The sequence below is a fragment of the Ceratosolen solmsi genome, unplaced genomic scaffold (assembly GCF_000503995.2).
Source record: "Ceratosolen solmsi marchali unplaced genomic scaffold, CerSol_1.0 scaffold39, whole genome shotgun sequence".
In the NCBI taxonomy this organism is placed as follows: domain Eukaryota; kingdom Metazoa; phylum Arthropoda; class Insecta; order Hymenoptera; family Agaonidae; genus Ceratosolen; species Ceratosolen solmsi.
This window is the reverse complement of record NW_011948433.1, coordinates 1,937,669-1,957,644: the sequence shown is the minus strand read 5'-3', so window position 1 is coordinate 1,957,644 and position 19,976 is coordinate 1,937,669. Positions and strand designations below refer to the sequence as shown.

The 19,976-nt window shown below is 43.6% G+C and overlaps 1 protein-coding gene across 2 annotated transcripts in view; it reads left to right on the top strand.

Moving 5' to 3' along the window:
- Positions 1-17,234, top strand: part of UBL3 (ubiquitin like 3) — a 46,576-nt gene extending 29,342 nt beyond the window's left edge. Inside the window, exons 2-4 of one of the 2 annotated variants that reach the window (XM_011502454.1) lie at positions 11,329-11,437; positions 13,387-13,551; positions 16,485-17,234. In XM_011502454.1, coding sequence (XP_011500756.1) covers positions 11,329-11,437; positions 13,387-13,551; positions 16,485-16,549 — 339 coding nt within the window. In that variant the 3' untranslated portion in view covers positions 16,550-17,234. Of the gene's footprint in view, positions 1-11,328; positions 11,438-13,386; positions 13,552-13,735; positions 13,883-16,484 lie in introns of those variants that run through there. The other variant, XM_011502455.1, reaches the window with a different exon arrangement.
- The last annotated feature ends 2,742 nt before the right edge of the window (positions 17,235-19,976 follow it).

Below are 19,976 nucleotides of genomic sequence, written 5' to 3'. Positions count from 1 at the left end.
ACTGAGAGCGAGCCGAGGACGTCGACCTGAATATTATCCCCGGCTCCTTATCCGTGAGCTCCTCGTTCTTTCTTTCTTTCTATCTTTCTTTCTTTCATTATTCCCTCCCTCCCCCTCCCACCCTCTGTCCGTCCCTCCCTAACTCCCTCCCGCTATCCCTCATGTATCTTTCCCGAGCGTCTTTTTCCCGAGCATTACGCCCGACTTTGCGCCACAGTGGCACGGGACTTTTTTCACAGCTCCGTAGCCGCTTTTCCGATCGACCTAACGGCCCGTCCGCTTGGAAAGTTGGGTCCGGACGGCTTCATTGTCTGGCCTCGCTGCCACCATCCCAGCCTTCATCTCAGCGCGTTCGCGATATTTTCGAGGATCGTGCGCTACGACCGCAACAGACGGTAACAGATGCTCGGACCACCGTTCGCCAGGCCGAGCAAGAGCTCAAATTAAATGTTATTACGCCTGCGGACGACTCTTATTTATGGTCGTGCGCTCATTAGAGTCGCGTCGCCCACGCCAACACAAGAGATATTATATTCAGCTTTCAGCGAGACGTCGCCAGCCGTTCGCGCACGACAAACTTCTTTATTTGCTCTACTGCAAGGTCTATTTAATCGAGACACGATGGATTAAGTGGACAGAGTGTGGTCCGGGGGAGGGTGGAAGACGCATAACCACTTACGCCATTTCATCGAGAATCAGCATTTTCGTATGTTTAACCCGAATCCCAGAGTATTTAAACTTAATTAAAGCATTATTATTGCATCGTGTTGGCTTGATGTTGTGGGGGGGGGGGGGGGGCGTCGACTACTCAATCTTACATGCGTAGCGTGTACAACAATTTTATTGTCTTTCTTCCACATTAATAAGAGTTAATTAGTCGCTCTAGTTTATTCTCATTTTAGATGTCAATGGACCAGTAACGTCGATGCTCATTTGGTGTTGGCCCATTAGACAAGAAGGGTGCGAAAAATAATTTTCCTTTGCGAGAGCGTGATGGAGCGATTGTCTCGAGCGTGAGCAGTTTGGGTGCTGAATTTCTCGAAAGAGTGAAAGGGATTGTCCATAGCAAGTGAATGATTCGAGAGGAAATAAGAGCGCTCCATTAATGCTCTTAAAGAGCCAGCCATTGTTTCGAGAGACGTATTAACCTCGAGCGCCTAGCGAGTCTGTCGATGATTTATCATAGAAGGGCATAACCACATTATTGTACTCACAGAATGGAAATTCATTTGAAAATGTCGGTACTCGGATGCACTTTGGAGAGGAGCAAAGTCATTGATTCTATCGCTCTCAATCCTTGCTCCTTTGATCACCCGTTCAATACACCAACGCACTAACGGTCTTACTCTCGTCGGCAAAATGAATCGCGAGGGCACATTGTTTTGTCGGATGCGCGCGCGCGCGCGCGTCATTTCCTTATCTTATCGGGGTGATATCCCTCCTCCGCTCTGCCGGAAGAACTCGACTCGAAATTTTGAGAGCTCGGCCAAGGAAAATAAAGGCGATCCCCCTACGTATATGGCGCGTCACGTACGGCTTAAGATAGAGACGGGACGCGCGAGAAGGAGAGCGGCCCAAGTGGTCGGTCGTCGGTACGGCGGGAGGAGCGCAATGTGGTGAGGGGGGGGACGAAGAGGAGGAGGAGGAGGAGGAGGAGGAGGAGGAGGAACACGCCTATCTCGATGACCCATCTCAAAGAATACTTTCGAGACAGTACATGTTCTATCTCTGCTTTTTCGAAAGTCTCTCCTCCGGCTGCGGTAGCGGCGAGTCCAGGTAGATTTTAGGAACGCACGCGAATGCCTCTTTTCAAAGTCCGTATAATGCACGCTAATGCCTTGGCGAGAGGTCACTCTTTATGCGTATTGTGCCTTACGTTGAAAACGCACGAGGACGCGCTGCCCTTCTTTTGTCGGGCTTTGGGAAATTGTTTATTATGGGGAACGCTCGTCCGTTTCTTGAAAAGCGAGCTGGGCGTTGCACGCCGCCGAGAAAAAAGGAGGAAAAAAGAAACGGAGGAAGAATCGCCAATATTCAAGAAGAAGAAGGAGAAGGAGGAGGAGGAGGAGGAGAAGAAGAAGAAGAAGAAGAACAAGAAGAAGTTGAAGAAGAAGAAGAAGAAGAAGTTGAAGAAGTCGGCTCGCTTTAATTACGGATTTCATGCGGAGCCTCCGAAGCATTACGAATTGGAGTTTATTCTGCAAAAAGGAAGGAGAACAGACGCGAACGTCAATTCTCTAATTACTGTAATTTTATGGATCTGCAATGCATTCCATAGACACTGTTTTGTTAAATGACGTACGAAATTTCTAAGACGACTTTTTTCCGCTCGTGTGCGTTTTGAAATTTTATCATTAATGAAGCATTAGACTAGGAAATATATATACGCGCGCGCGCGCGTGTGTGTACAAGTAGATATTAGCATTATTTAAACGCGAGAGACACACGAGCATTCGAACAAAGTAAATTATCTAAGCCTTTTGCCATTTGGTCGCGTTATAATACTCCTAATGACGATTTAATTCACTGCATATAACGTTAATTCCTCGCTTAATGTATGACAATTTACTTTTTCAATTGCAGCTGTACCGTGAAATTTCCTGAAATAACCAATCATTTTACAGCATTTCTCGTTTGAACGCTAAAAATATACCGCCCGAGATAAATGCATAATGCTCATTGAAGGAGTTCATCCCTATCAGCTGGCTATTATCAATTTTAATTAATCAATTAATCAGGCGGCTATTTAAGAAATTGCCTATTCTCCCATAAATAATAGACGTATCGATAATTGAGCGTTAGAGTAATTGACTGTCGTCTTACATATCCGTCAATTACGCGTTCTCGCTAAGATGGGAGTTTACCTTTCGCAAAAGCATTCGCCCAAGCAACCTTCGAACGCGCCTAAATAATTTTTACCATATTTCAAAACGAATCTTCCTGGAATATAATTCTCGCGATACCGCATTCCTACGCTTGTGAGCACTATAGTATTTCAGGCACCAACTAGTTTCGCATTAAAATTAATTAAACATAGTGCTCGATTCATGCAAGAGCTTCGCCATACTGAGAGGCATTCGTTGACTACTAAAATTATACTGCAACGATTATTGGAGACGATCTTGGAGACTGGAGCCGCTGACGAATGCAGAAACAGTCTCCTTTAATACGCAATGAGTAATCGAGCTTCGATTCTTAAGTCTTAAGATTGCGAATTAAGATAGTGCACTTCGCTGCAGTATAGAGATGCTTTTGAAAAATGTTAAAGCCCGATATGCAAAGTTGTAAGAGTCGGGGGGTAAGAAGAAGCGCGCTCCTCGATGAGAAAAGAAAATTGCCAATTGAGAAGGGCTTGTCGGATGAAATCCCGCTGACGTAATAATGCAGCTCGTCATCGAGGCGCGAATTTCTGGTGAAAGCTTCGGTGAAAGCACGACTCGGAAGCTCGAATCCAAACTTATCCGCTTTCTCGATATTTCACACGATTGCGTCCATCTACTTCTTTCGTTGGCTAAGAACTTGCCGTTGGCGCATCCGATTATGACCCAACTCATTCCTCTAAGCGCTCCTCCACGTGCTCCAGATCCTGTGAGAACGACGTTTACAATCATTTCTCGTTATTACCACCTCCCTTTCTCGCAACGACAAGTGGCGACCAACATCGGACTTTCCCGAGTGCTCGAATCTTTAATTTGCAACTAGGTCGGCAGAATGAAAGTAGAAGGCACCGAGCCGCCCCCCCCCCCTCTTTTACCATTCATCTTCCTCCCCGAACGAGCATAAGATATATCGCCGCATCTCGGTCACGTGCTGCAGGTAATCAGGTCGCTCGTCTTTATCATCAACACTGGCCTCGCTCCCCCCCCCCTCTCTATCTATGTATCTTCTTCTGTGCGCTTGTGCGCACGCGTTGTGTATTCATGTGTGAGAGTGAGAGAGTGCCGGTGAAGGCAGAGGGACAATCGAGGCATCGATCGAACCGTCAGTTATAAAGAACTGCAGCGAAGCCACCGCAATTTGCACTGTGTCTACGTACGTTCGATCATAGGATTGGTAATGTTTGTGGCAGTGATGATATTTGAAGGGGAGGAAGAAGAAGGCAAGTGTCCCAATGACCCGCTTTGTCGACGACAGAACGACGACAACGACGATCATACAACAACAACAACAACAACAACCACACAAATACGACGCAATGGCGACAAAGACGTCGATAATGACAACGACAATGCGATATCCCGACGAGAGGACGTGCCGACGTTGCACTAAAGTCAAGGTGAAACAGCGATGAGCACGTGGGGCCGACACACCACCTCACCACCCCACCTTATTTCCAACGCCCAATGTCTTCCTTTTTCGACAGATCTTACTCCTTCCCTCGATGACCCTCCACCTGTCTTCTCCCACCTCTACAACCTCTTCAACCTTTACAACGCCCCCTCCCCCCGTGCTCAACGCTGCTGGGCAATCGATAAAGCACGAGAGAGGCGCTGCTGCACAGCCCCTACCCCGTCGCCACTTCTTAAAGACCTTGTGAATAATTCGCGATTACAGCGGCGAAATCCTGCACTCGAGATCGTTACGTCTTGGGGGTGAGGAAACGTGGAAGGGTGTAAGGGAGAGGGTAGGGTACGGGTGGGTATGGAGGGGGAGTGGGGCGAGGGAGAGAACGATGCTTTCCAGAGGTTGAGGGGTCGTATGGATGCGCGGGCTCGCGCTTTTAACCCCCTCGTTTTTCAAATGCAGAGAAGGGGTCCGTGCGCGGGCGATCCTCCACGTCACGGGCGGCTTCGAGGGTGTGACTAAGACTGCACCGAAAGATACCGTCGCCTTCTTTCCCGCTATTTTTTTATTATAGTCTCCCTCTCGAGCCACTGATTGCCGCGGGCGTTTTTTGATTTCTGTGTTTGATCTTTCAAGCGTGATTTTTAATATCGCGCGCAGCACGCTACTTACACGCACAAGCATCCACTTAAATTGCCGGCTTTCCTTTACTCGCGGCTCCGTATGACCGTGGCAATTGTTGGACGAAATCACGTTACGTAGGGATTTTTAATTTACGTAATTGGAAAGTCCGTGGCGAAGCGTGTGCGGTGAAAATAAAGAGAGGCGAGTTTCATTAGATCGGAAATAAAATATGCATTAACAATTAAGAAATCGTTTATTCCCGCTTGGAGCTTCTGCTCATTAAATTTATATTTTCATGGAATGGAAAATATTCGTTGAGCGTGAGTCACGGCGCAATAAGCCATGAAATCGTACCGAGCGATCCTTAGCGACTTTTAGTGAGGCGATATGTCGAGTACGTATCGTATTGCTTCGCATTTGAGTTTAACTTCATCGACCATTGGTGATATTAGTTAATAATGCCCGTTTCTAGGTCTCTTTTAATCTACTTAAGTAACGACGACTCTCCATTGCCGAGAAATCTGTTTCACATAAATGTGTATGTACGTGCAATCAAAGCAAGCGCACAGGTTTGTTGTTATGAAAAATTCTGGTGTGACGCAAACGAGGTATTCGTTTAGCAATGGACGTAAATAATTCGTTAGCAAGGTATATAAGACTTTTTTTTTCTTCCTTTCTTTCTTTTTTTAATGCTACGCAGAAATTCTTAATTATACTGTATGTACGGAAGCTTTTATTGAGGTGGGAAATTTATTTAGAAGAATGTTAACGCTATGCTGTTGCCATCCACCGATTTTCCACAATATATATATAATTGTAGATCTATCTGTGTAATCTAAGTCGACGCTCAATAATGACAATTTGAAGGTGAAATTATCAAAATAAAGGGTGGGTTTCTTAGGTCGCACAATGGGAATCAAAATTTTACAAAGGTTTTTTTTCATCATAGTACGCTCACTGGGAAGACCCGACCTTCAACGCTTCGTAATTACAAGGATTTTTAAAAGTATCCGAAACAAAGAGGAGACAGAAAATCTTTAATTACCGAATAAATTGAAAAAACTTATGAACGGCACTTCTAATGAATTTGATTTGATTATAAATTTTTTTTTTTTTTTTTTTTTGTTATTTTATTTTTCAATAAAAAGAACGGAATCCCGTTTCAATTAATTTACGCGTATAGGGCATAAATAAATAAATATCGTTACGTTTAATGAAACGCATCGAGCGAATAAAATTGGAGGTTTACGGCTGCGTAAATAAAGATTTTCTTTAAAAATTTTAACTTATAACTTCGACATTAAAATCTAAAAACCAGTTGGATTAGTTTTCAAGAAAGTCAGCCAATTGATTTTAAATGCCCGCTTTCTTCGCAGCCCATCGGTCCCGCTCGCAACCTCAGCCAGACATAGTTACATATTGTTGCATTCGAATGGCTATTTATCGAGCAGATTACAATTATCATTCGCTTACGGATATTATCGACAAAAAATTCCGACCAAGTATCGAGCAATGTCATAAACTCCTCCCCCTTAATTCAGTTCGCTTTGGACTTTGAGTATTTCGTTGATCAATGGAAAGCAAGTTATTCCGCATAATGACACAGCTGTTTATTTATTGGCTTGGGGTTACGCCCCTACATACAAATACAGGTATGCACGCACGCACGCACGCACGCACGCACGCAAGCAGGCAGGCAGGCAGGCAGGCAGACAGGCAGGCTGGCAGGAACAGATAGACAGACAGACAGACACACAGACAGACAGACAGAGAGATAGATAGAGAGAGAGAGAGAGAGAGAGAGAGGATGAATGAGGAGGGCAAACGAGAGAATTTCTTTTTCACCGAGACAGCCGAATTACGCATAATTCCCACGAGCGGATGAGGGCCCATCGATCGCCCGCCACGTAATCCCTCGACCCGACGATAATCGCAATTCACGCGACGCCGGCACGTGAGTCCACGCCCCGACGCGGGCGTCGCCGCCCCCGGATGACGTGAAAGAGCGAAGAAGCCCCCGACGATTCCAGGCGTCAATGCCGAGCGAAGATGAAGCCGCTAGAGATGCTTTTTATCGCGCGGCATTTGCTCCTTCTTTCGCTTTCCCGTCCAATCCTCACACCCTCCAACCCCGGCCCCTCTGACGTCCCTACCGTCCCACAACGGTCGGCGCTGTTTTCTCGCTTTTACGCGCGATTATTAATGAAATTAAAGCTTAACTGCTCGTTTAATGAATTGGAACGATAAGGCATATAAAGGCTCGTTGCACTGTCACTCGGCTTTTCTTCGCTTCTTATACGAATGTACGACTCACCGCGACGAGCACTCGCATTCTTAATAATTAACACACTCGTCGCGATATCTTATCGGGCCAAGATGCGCGCCATGCGCCTCTACAAAAGGACAGACTCAAACACAAATGCTCTTTATCTTGAGCGGATTAGCCTCCGTGGAATATAATCCTTGAGCGATAAGGGCATCATAGCCTTATTATAGATATTAAATACCAAACATCACTTTGACTCGTTGACGCATGCTGCTGCTACACTGTGTGTGTGTGCGTCTCTCTCTCTCTCTCTCTCTCTCTCTCTCTCTCTATCTCTTTATCTCTATATCTATCTCTGTACTTCTTTTCTGTTTTAACGGTGAGAAAAGCGGCCCTCGCTGTACCGCTACTCCCGAGCCCCGGACAAACGAGATGTTGAAATAAAATTGTAGAATGGGCACTACAACGTTGTTTTTTTCCCGCAAGTGCTACATGAAATTGCAATGTAAAGAAGGGGAAAACAAAGCCCTAATCCACAAGCGAGACGTGCACTTACGCGCCCCGTGCCTTATTATTCGAGCGCTGAAGAAATACTCGACACCAGCCGGGGCCAGAGGCCAATAACATTTACGACTCGGACTTATAAATAATTCTTTCATTAGCTCAATCAGAGGCTAATTTATGGGGACGAGCGACGAGCGAGCGAGACGCGGACGTGCCCAACCACGTATCGAGCACCGACCACGAAAATCTTCCACCGTCTCCCTCTTTAGCCCTCCGATTGCAATCTCGGTATCCACGATAGTTTCGCTGCCCTTCCCAAAAGTCCCGCTCTAGAATGGAAAAATCCCCGCCAGGGCGTCACTCCGGCCGCTTCGCCACGTTTACAATCGATCGGTCGCTCGACGCGCGAATTCGCCTCGCGTGCGCCCCGAGGTTGCACTTAATGAGCGACTGATCGAATTAAGGTATTAGCCATGGAGTTCGCATTGCGAGTCGACTTTCCGTTTCACGCGATCGCCGTGAAATAGTGTTTGCGCGATTGCCGCGTGCGACTGCTAATTCCCGCGAGATGCCGGCGGCAGTGCGGCGCAACGTCAAATTAAAAGCGGCGGTTGTAGGGAATTAAATTAAATACTTTGTGGGATGCGGGAGGTCGGTTTGAAGTGCGTAATCGACACTCGTCGATGCTTATTCGACGGTGAATCTTACGAATTAGGGACGATAATTGGCGTTCTGCCCGGCAAGGAATAGCCGGACTGTTATCATCAGTGCTGGTCGTGATGGCGGTGGACGCGAGGGTGAGGGACGAAGAAAGATTCGTCGGCAACGATCTCGAACTGGGGATCCAGCGACTGGGTTACGTAACGAGTTTCGAATGGCACTTTCTCGAATAAAGCATCTCTCGGCGCGCCTTGCCCCGATCGCTCGAATATGCCTGGCCAAATGGGGGATCGCGCGCATGCGGCCCACAATGGCACACTGGATTTTTCCTTCGGTGCGCTCACCCTTAGCCAGCGAACCGACGGTATTCCCGACTAGCGAATTTGCTCCCCCGCATCTCAACCTACACCATACTATCATATTCGCTTTTACTTTCACCCTCCCCCACCCCCATATCTCATACACACGCATACTCTGTCTCTCCCTCTCACCCACCCACCCCTCTCTCTCTCTCTCTCTCTCTCTCTCTCTCTACGTATCTATCTCACTAGCGCTCTTCAGCGTCTTATTGTTCCTAAACTTCGTTATTTTCGATTGGCACTTGTGCAGTCAAGTGCGAAGCAGCGCTTAATCAAGTTACGAGTGTCGCTATAACTGTGCGCATTGAGTTATTGTGGCCTTTTTCCGATCGTTAAGGGAATAATTTACGTGTAATGTCCAAGAGACATTCACCGTTGATTTACTATATATATATATATATATATATATACCGAACGCTTGGCCGCAGTGTTCGTTTAACGTGCTCCGAGGCGTTGTTGTGTCAGACTTTTTCCTATTGCTATGGCATCCGTAAAACACAAACGTGGAAACCACTGTTTATACTGTGACGTGGAGAATTTTTAAAAATGCCAAAAAATTACACTCAAACGAATCTTGCGCTTAAAAATAATGTGCATCATTCCAAAAATTACCGTCTATTTTCTACTACGGGTAGACGCAATAATTTTCCCTCTGAAAATATATTATATTTTTAAAGAGTTTTTGTTTTATTTTGTTTTTATTAAAATAAATAAATATATATATATATATATATATATATAAAGTTTTTACCATTTCAGTTCATTGAAATTATTGATTAATTTACTAAAGAGCATAAAATAATGTACTGGCGGAAAAATGTTTGTGAGAATTACCCGGGATAAGAATTTAATATGGATAAATTTAGCTCGTTTAAACGTTATTAAACATTGTCAAAAAATTGCTGTATTGATTAATTTTGTGTAACAGCTACTTTGACATTTTAATTTGAAAATTATCTTATACAATTTTCTTGACTAAACTGATTTTGCAAGCTATGAATCGTGCGTCATTTTTTTTTTTATAACGTCATTTCTCTAAATAAGTCGACAAAGTGGAATGCCGTGAGAGTAGAAGTGATAAACAGGGATAAATTTAATTTGTCTAGGTTTATTCTATGATCGCAGAAGAAGAAAAAAGAAATAAATGAAAAGAAATTGATTACGAATGCAAGTTCGTAATCTTGGAATTTATCAGAAAGAGTAATTAGCGCGCGCATTATCGGTTAAATGAAAAATAAAAGCTCCTTTGGTCGTTGGAATGAATAAGCTGTACTTGTCACGGATATTTTTCGACATCTATATTACGAACTAACGAATATTTTCTAGGAATTTTTCAAAAACCCATTATTGGATCAAGTTCTAATGTCTTTAAACGAATGAAAAACTTTATGAATATTGGGACAGCGTTGAGTCGTTAGTAAACGGCTTTAGTCTTAATAAAAATTGAGCGCTCTTTATACATTCTAGGGGATAATGCATCGATCGATCAAGTAGCTACGATAAAAATTACTCTTAATTCATTCGTTCGTGGAATTATGTTTCCATAGCTTCCTTCCTACCCAATGGGTAGGCACGAGTGTACTTGCTTGTTGCTGCGTAACAATTACTCAAAGCGCATTATTGTCGAGTAGACGTACGAAAGGAAATTAATATGCATTCCGGCAATTCGATTATCCACGACATAATTACCAATCGCTAAATCAAAGCTTCAAATCGCAGTCGTAATTTAAAAGTAACGAGCCCAGATGTGCCGTTTATAATAAAATCTCCCTCCTAATTGCGTCACTTACATGATAACTATTTATACCAGAGACAGTCGGCATAATGATCAATGCATCATCGCACAAAGTCACTTTTTTATGAGAAGGGAAATTTTTTTAAAAACTTGGCAATATTTATGTGATAGGATCGTATTGAAATTGGAAGGGATTAGCCAATTATTCATAGCCACGATAAGCCTTGGTATTTTACTCGTGGTCACTGAAGTAACAGTTTTGTGCATCTGATAACGTGAATTTAAAGTATTTATTTCGAGTTTAAATACATTGCTGATAACTCGTTGATAAATGCAGAACGAGGAAACAATTTATAAGATGAAATAGAGGTAGGAAGTAGATTGTATGATTTAGCAAAATATGAACACACGAGCATACGCTATATACGTATCTATCTATCTACCTTTCTCAATCGTTACGGCAAAGTCATAACAACGCGACGTTTATTATACGCACAAGTTATTTGCTCTCCCTCCCTCTATTCCATTTCATCTATCTCGCATTATAATGCACATAATATGCTCGGGGAAAAAGCGCGATAAAGTTGGCGCCCGCGTAAACAGGCATATAAGGAATAACAAGTGCGTCGATGAATTGTCGATGCGATCGTGGTGGTAATGATGCGCCTATCTATTTTCAATAAACGACTTGGATCGCGACATTTTAAAGGCGGCATCGGCGCCTCTTAAGAAATCGCACTTTCGACAATTGGACTGCGTTCACAATGCGACTCTACGCTATTCTCCCCTCCCAATCCTACACCCATCGTCACGCTCTCTCGCACATTCGTTCATTCGATCGTTGTCCATTGTGAAAGGGCAGATATTAAAAGTGTCCGTCGTTATTTCTGTTACAGATAAACCTGCGCCTCATCCTCGTCAGCGGCAAGACAAAAGAATTCCTATTTAGCCCGAGCGACTCCGCGGGGGACATCGCCCATCATGTCTTCGAGAATTGGCCGGAAGGTGAGTTGGGGCACGATGACCCGAATGCGAGGCTTGCCTTCGGGTGCCGAAGGTGCTGCGATTCAAAGACAGCGACAGCGACAGAGACAGACAGACAGACAGGCAGACAGACAGAGAGTGAGAGAGATAGAGAGAGAGAGAGAGAGAGAGAGAGAGAGGGACAAGAAACTATTTTCTCATTAGCGCGAGTGTACTTCGAGCGACGATCGATTTATGGATGATTCAACGAGCGCCGCTACGGTGTCGCTCAACCGTTTCTTCTTATCCACGCACTTATTGGCGCGTGGCCTTTTCTCTTCTTTTTTTTTCCTCTTTCTTTTTCCTCGCTGGACTGAAGCGAGGAAGTACCTTCCTTGCACGCGCAATACAATGATTAAGATACTTTGTTCCACCGGCGATACTTGCATTTTTTTCCTTTCCGTTGTGCCCGCGTGTGCGTGTGATCGCGTGCGCCCGCTCATGCTTCTTATTATTAGAGGATCGGATACGTTTCGATATCGCCTACGATTTACATAAGGCTGCATGTGCAAGAAATGGACGAGGCGTTGCGCGACTGACAATGGGCTCGGGTACCATTGGGAAATGTTTTCGGTATAACTGTTTTCCGTACTTATTTCTGTTCGCCTTAACGAGTCGGCGGCTTTCGCGGCGGCCCTGCTTCCGACGACGGAGACGGTGAGTTTCGTTTATTCTTTAAAAGCTTTAATGCATCGTGACGGCAATCATTTACAATTACCGGAGAAAATCTGCGGTACACAAAGACGACGCTCACGCTTTAATAACAGCGAGTCCGATGTATTCTAGCTCGATCGACATGCCACATTAACCTACGGCATTTTCGAAGATTTTATCATTTTTCCCCGAAACGATTTCGCAAGGTTTCCCACTCGTCGGCCATTTATCTCCTTTCGGATAAATTAATTTTTTATTTCGTGGAGCAGCTGTCGAAACGCAATAGGAGCAAGTCTTCCAAGTAATCGGAATACCTCCTTCCTTATCCCCGATCTGCATTGGAATATACCACTTCGCTATGAGCCTTGAATGACGCATTAGAATTTCAATGTTAATGGAACTTCGGGATATTAAAAACACAGCTAAGTGTCTTAAATCGTCAATGACTCGTGCGCTTTTTCGAAAAGAACGAACGCTTATAAATGAGTTACTTGTAAAATGCACTTTAAATGAAGCGAAAATATAATTACCGCGATTTTACAATTCAACGAATAAATTCTTGTAGCTGAACGACACAGTGCTATTGCTAACGAATCGTTAACGCTATCACAATAAACAAAAAATAATTATTATAGGGGTGAAAGGGACGGGGGGGGGGGCGAGACAGATATAAAAGGATGAGAAAAATGAAAGAAGATAAAAGTATTCATCCGCGCGACGATCGAGCTCTCTAACTGGCCGAAATCTTTTTCGCGAATTAATTCCCGATATATAAGAAGCAATTACTGTCTTGAGCAAGTGCGATACGAGTAATCACAAAAATTGCCAATGTACTTTTCATTTAGTATAAATATTTCCTGACTCATTCTCCTCTTATCGAACCTCTTTCCGCGCTCGGCGTTCACGCTATTGGAATTCCAAGCGTCATGAGGTCAATTATTCAAGTCCGCGGCGCGAATCACTAATAACAACAGCTATTTGCAATTTCCGAGACGACGGCAAAAAGTTCACCTCGCGCCGCGTATAAAGAATAAAAAACGAAAAAAGAAAAAAGAAATGACGATGGAAATGATAATCACGTGGTTGACATTAATTCTCGATGGTCGTTCTCGGGCGAAGCAGCGAGCCAAGTCTCGGGACGGTGACTTTTCGTCGCTCGCGTTGTCGATTTTGAAAATGTCGACCGCGGGCCGCGATGACAGAAGTAGCATAAGGAAATAAAATAAAACGGCCGACATACTGCGCTACGACCTAAAATTCGTCCTTTCTTATTACAGATTGGGCGGAGGAGGCGGTGGCCAAGGCGGAAATCCTGCGGCTGATATACCAGGGCCGCTTCCTGCACAGCAATGTGACGCTCGGCGCCCTGGGCCTCCCTTTCGGCAAGACAACGGTGATGCACCTCGTGCCGCGGGAGAACCTCCCCGAGCCCAATTCTCAAGGTGGGTCGGCTTCGAACGACTCTTCCGTACGCCTCTCATCCACTTTAGTACAACCCCTCGTCTCTTCCCCCCCCCCCCCCCCCCCCGCATCCACCTGCGCACACCCGAGTCGCGTTGCCCGACGCGCAACGCCTCTCCAATAGTACTTTCCACAGGCACACAACTTCCGCTCTCTCTTTTCCAGGAATCCTACCCACCGGCGAGTACATGCACGTGCAACCCGACGACGCCTAGTGATCTGCCTGCGAAACTCCTCCTCCTCCTCCTCATCCTGCTCTTTTCTTTCCTGGCCATGCGCCTGTTAATAAAATGCACGGACAAGATTAATCGTCATTGTGCATCCTCATCCTTGACGTTGCTTAAGACGTCAGTCGTGAACAAATTTGTGGATGGATGCGAGAAAATCTGACTTTCACCCCCTCTATGGTTGCCACCTACTACGAGTTGAAAAGTTCGCGCCTCGGCTTTTCGCCGGACTTTAGGAGTGCCGAAACTTTAGCATCCGGGCAACTTATCGCGTGCATTTATTGACCGCACCGCTGGTAAATTCAACGGTCCCATTTTCTGGATAATCGGGCGCTTATTTACGTGGACTGAGAGCGGCCGTATTTGTGATTTAATTCGTTTGAAGTCTGTTTAAAAATAAACGCGGGACTTTATCGACGCGATGATAAATTCCCTAGTCTTACCATAAAAGAGAAGAAGGCCGATCTAGATTTCGCGGCATAAATTGTAAAGTCTGCAACGATTTACTTCTCCGGACAATGAATCAGCGTAATCATTCGAGATTATCCATTCGCGATGTCACATCAACTCTAATGATTTAATAAAGCTTTTCTTTTACAAATTATATTAATGCCGAATAATGTTGTTTTAACGACGAGGCTAAATGAATAAGCGTGTCATAAAGATAATGTTTATTAAAAAATCTTGATAATTTTTAGTCAACCTTGTTGCGTAATCATTGAAAGAAAGAAAAATTCAGTGAACAAAGGGAAAATGGTAATTGGCGGAGGGGGGGGGCCGATCTTTCTTTAACAAAAGGATAAAGTTATGGCCGATGCGGGGAGAAGTTTAACAAGACAGGAGATTGAGTCCCAGTGGGAGAAGATGGGTCGAGTCCGTTTCCTCGAAGAGATATTTCAACTATCAAAAATTATTCTTATCTTTTAATTCTATATGACAAGTAAAATTAAAGTGTTTTAAGATTTAATTTGTATTATTTTATTATCCTCTTGGTATTTAAGATGCGAAAATATTTATTATTAGTCATTTCTGCATGTGCGAGTTTATTATCGGATTTTTTTTTTATTTTACTTTATTTAAGTAAAAGACTCATTCGCGCAAGTGTATAAAGGTACATTTGCACTAATTTGGTCCGATGTATTTAAAAAGTTGTTGCTTCGCTGAAAAAATGGAAATATTTCAAGAGACGTTTTATCATCTTAAATATATATATATATTAAACAAAAAAAACACTAGTACAATTAATATTGAAATATTTGATGAGTTTAATAATATGAATTTATAATTCGCTTATGGATTACATTGTCCGTAATTTCAATAGTCTAATTTGCAATTATAAAATTGACTTTAACGAATGATATCTTTGGCTTTAGGAGATAAATCATAATGCCTTATAATTCGTTTTGTATAAAATTTGTAGACGCCTTTAAAAACGACTAGGAATAACATTTTCAATATTCAATATGTCTTTAAGTAATTAATTATACGGATTATTAATGATGCTATATTAAATTCAATGATTTTAAACAAATGTTGACAGACGTAAATTACTTCGTGCATCAAATTTAATGTATCGATTGATTGACGAGAACTGAAAAATTAGACTTTTGGCCTTGTTTTAATGTACATGGTCAAATACATTAGAATATCTCCTACATAACGTGCCATTTAATGAGTCGTCAAGATAAAATAAACAAACAAATAAAAAATACGTCACTTATTTCACTAAAATACTATTTTCAATTTTAAAATAGTTAAACACCGATAATTATTTTTTCTTTCATTTTGTGCGTATAAAATTGTTTTCAAATGATTAAAGCACTTTGAAAATTAATGGTTGTCCGCACGGTCGAGCATTATTTAAAATGCCAAGAATTTTGTTCGAGATGTTATCCAAGTCTAGAAAAATAGCGATTAAAGACTCGTTATGAAATGATAAAAAATGTTTCAGGTTCATAAACACAAACTGATATTTCATACGTATATAATTATTCGTAGGATATTTAAAAGATAATTTCTCGATTAGTTGTGATTATAAAAAATTTCAGTGCAAAAACGTTTTATCGTAAAAGACGCGAGTTAGAAAAAAAAAAATAAAAATAACGACTTTTTCAGCCAGAAATGTAGCTTTGATTATATGCTGGCCATTATCGAAGATGCAACGATCCAATAACTTAATAAGATAAATAATGATTTAAGTGTAGTCTCTTGTTAAAGGAGTGGCCGATGTTAAGTTCACCACATTATTTACCAGTGTCTTCCTACATTTACGCATTATCGATGCGTAAACTTGCGGTTAGACTTCGAAACTTTATGCAACATGGCTATCATATTACAAAGAATAATATAAAAGACAGAGGAGCCGCATTAGCGTGTCAGCGCGAGGCTGAAAAAAAGTTCGTGTATAGTTTACACAAACATGCGAGCCGACGACGGCTTCGTGACATTCCGTATTAATTAACGTTATTGTTATCAGAAGAGACATTATGTAACGGCGGCGGCGGCGGCGGCAGCGGCGAATCCTTGAATCTCAAGTCGAAAATCCGCGCGCAAGGGGAGACGCTCGTTTGAGAGTCGGCGCATTCCTCGCCATTGGTCACTCCTCTTGGCGCACCACCTCACCCTTAATCCCCACTCGATTCCCCTCGCATATGCTCACGTAACCTTGTGCAATGTTGTCATTTCAGATCAGCGGCAAAAGAGCAAAGGCGGTGGTAGCAGTTGCTGCTCGGCGTCCTGCTGCATCCTGTAAGGGGGGGGTGGGACGGCATGCGGCACGACCCCTTCCTAGGCGAAACAACGATACGACAACCATAAAGCTCATCCAAACAGACACCAGACAACACCCACGTATACCTAGGCCACGGGAGCGAGCAAAAGGGTGACGGAGACGCGTACGAACGCTCGCTCGACGAAGAGGTCGCGACGTCGACTGTCCACCCCTCGAGCGTTCTCACGGCCGCGCGACTCTTGCGGGCTGGAGGAGGCACAGGGAGGTCAATATGAGCCTCCTCCCAGAGTCTGGGACTCGGCCCCGAGCGACGCGAGATCGCGCGACAAGCGGAATGCCTTCGACGGCCGTCGTAGCTGGTGTCACGGGAGTCGCAACGGGACGCTCGAGTGTTTAACGGCCGACGCGGATTTCGGCTCGACCCTCTTCGTCCTCTTCGTGGAAAAGGAAGAGATCTCTAGGCGTACGGCGTTCGGCGCCGAAGTTCCTCGCTTAGGCCGCATATCCCCGTGCCAGACCCCACCCAATCCCGAGATAAATTTAACGATTATAGCATGTACATAATAAAGAAAGAGAAGAGGATGAAGCGAGATATATAGCGAAAAGCATGAGCCTCTGCTCGATCGCAGGTTTATAATAATGAGTGAGCGCTAATATCAAGCGTCGCTACTTTATTCTCTCACTCTCTCTCTCTCTCTCTCTCTCTCTCTCACTCTCTCTATCAGCCTCTCCGTCCCTCCTCTCTTCCTCTCTGCTCTCCTACACCTTTATCCCTTACAGAGGCTCTTTTTAAAAACGTTGCCGACATAGAGGACGACGGTAAATGTGTATTGCCGGAGTGCAACACTAACTTGATCCCTCTATCTCTATCTCTCTCTCTCTCTCTCTCTCTCTCTCTCTCTCTCTCTCTCTCTCTCATTGCCTCTCACTACCAGTTACTTCATTCTGTTTTCAGGATAGTTCAATTCACCATAATTTTCACTTAGTTGCAAGATTTCCTCGTATTCTCAGCTTGAATTTGTAGTTGTGCCCGTACGGCCCAGCTTCGTTATAAGCGTGGATTTGTTGGACAAAAAAGAGAGTGAGAGAGAGAGAGGATGAGGAGAAAAATTGTGTGAAAGATTGCGACAGAGGGAGTCAGGGAGAGAAATACGATGTTTTGCCGTTGTCGCGGTGAAACGCCCCTTTTTTCCAGGTTCACGCGTCCACTTTCACCGGCCCGCTGTCCGCTCAATTCAATCGGTCGAGCGCAGAGCAGCTCTGTAAGATAAATAAAAAAGGAAAAAAGAAACGACTTTTCCTTGGTACGTCATTTCCGTTAAATTCTCTCGGCTTGTAGCTCGGTAACGTCGCCAAGCCTCGTCGACGAGGTATCCCGGCGTCCAGTTCTTTCTCGAATAAGCGCCAACCGAGAACGTCGGCGCATTTGGCGTTCGATCGATCCTTCGCTGGGTCAAACTCGACACCCGTGCCTTCTTCATCTTCTCCCCGTTTTCCGTCTTGGATTTTTCCTCGTCCTCACTTTTTCGGCATACGCGCCTTTTATTGAAAACCGAAAGCCGCGCGTACGTGCGCGCGCCGAATCTGCGGAGCTTTCGCGTAATGCGGAATGGCTGGCCTACATTCGTCGCAGCCAAATGCAATGACGCAGCGGCGACGTCCTCGTATCGCGAGCGGACGCAGCGGGGAAAAAAGACGGAGGGGCGGAGATGGTGTCGGCTGAGGATGAGGAGGGGGAGAAGGAGGAGGAGGAGGAAGAGAAAGAGGAAGAGAATCAGGTGTCGCCAATATCGGCGTGCGAATATCTAATGAAATGATGTTAAGTGTTTCGTGGTATTTTGCTAAATCAATTTGCTGTAAAGGAAATTTCAGTTCCAGAGCAAACAAATTGAGAAAGTAAAAAAGACGAGCGCGAGAATGAAAGAGCGAAAGAGAGAGAAAGAGAGAGTGATAGAAGTAGATAGCGATAGAGAGAGAGAGAGAGAGAGAGACAGCGAGGGAGAGAGGAAGGGCGAGCGCGAGCGAAGAGAGAGAAAAAAGTGAAATATCGAAATCACGATGGACGTACGAGACGAAACGATGAATCATGTCACGAATACAATTTAAGAGCAAAGATAACTATACATACATAAATGCATAGATAAATAAATAAATATATATATATGTGTGTGTGTGTGTGTGTGTGTGTGTGTGCCTGTGTGCGTGCGCGCGCACGCGTGCAATCGTATGGAATAGCGAGCGCGTACGCTCGTATGTGCAGGCGCGTGTGCAAAAGTTATCTGTTAAAAAGTGAGATGGGCGATACAATACAAAATTATGTAAAATTGGAGAGGGTGAGGGTGTTAACACTGCACGGTACCACGCAAACATATAATTGAAACTTACAACGCGAGTTTGACGGCGACACCTTTCTGTTCGCGTTATAGCGTGAACTGTGTGTCATAACTGGCTGTTCCTTCTCCCCTTTCCATCGTCTTCTTGGGGTAAAAATGCTCCCGTTGATTACAAAAGAGAGAAGGAGAAAAATAATGTATCAAAGGTATAAGCATCTTTAAGCAGACGGCGGAAAATAATGATACGATCGAGAGTGAGAGTGAGAGAGGGGGGGGGGAGGGAGAGAGAGACAGACAGATATGAGATGAAAAATAATGGACGCAGGAGTTGCACGCGCCATCGTTTATTCCCTCCCATTTGTCGATCCGATGGTGGATCATTCTAAAAAGGTCTTTTTTATCTCACTAATTGAGAGACATTTTTGATCAGGGCCGCTTTTTATTGTAGAGAAAGAGGATTTACTGCGAGGAGCAAATAAAAAAAAATGAAATGAAAATATCATCGTTATTAAGTTTAAAAAGTGGAAGATTAAACAAAATTATTGAAACGAAAAAGCAACAGAGTAATAAAATGAATATGAAAAAAGGCTCGAGCTGCCTTTTTGAACCTCGACACCCATACACCATACATTATTATTATTATTATTATTATTATTATTATTATTATTATTATTATTATTACATACATACATAATACATACACGCGGGATGCATACACAGACACGCGCACACGCACACACAAACAAGGAAACGAAAAAAGAACCTCATATACACCTTTTACAAGCCAATAAACACACACGTATATGTATAAATATATATATATATATATATATATATATATATATATATATATATATTTATATATTTTACTGCTAGTGGATATCACATGAGTACGGTAATGTAATATTCATCTGTACATAGGACAATTAATATGAATTCAGCTGACTAGTAAATGTTTTAGAGATCGGCAAAAAAAAAATAAAAAAAATAAAATTACCAATTGGAAGAATTGTCACGAAAATAACAATGAACCGGGTAAGTTTGTTATTATTTTCACATATAATTGTTATGCGATTGTGAAAGCAGATTTAAAGCAAGGAAAAGGAAAATGGTCG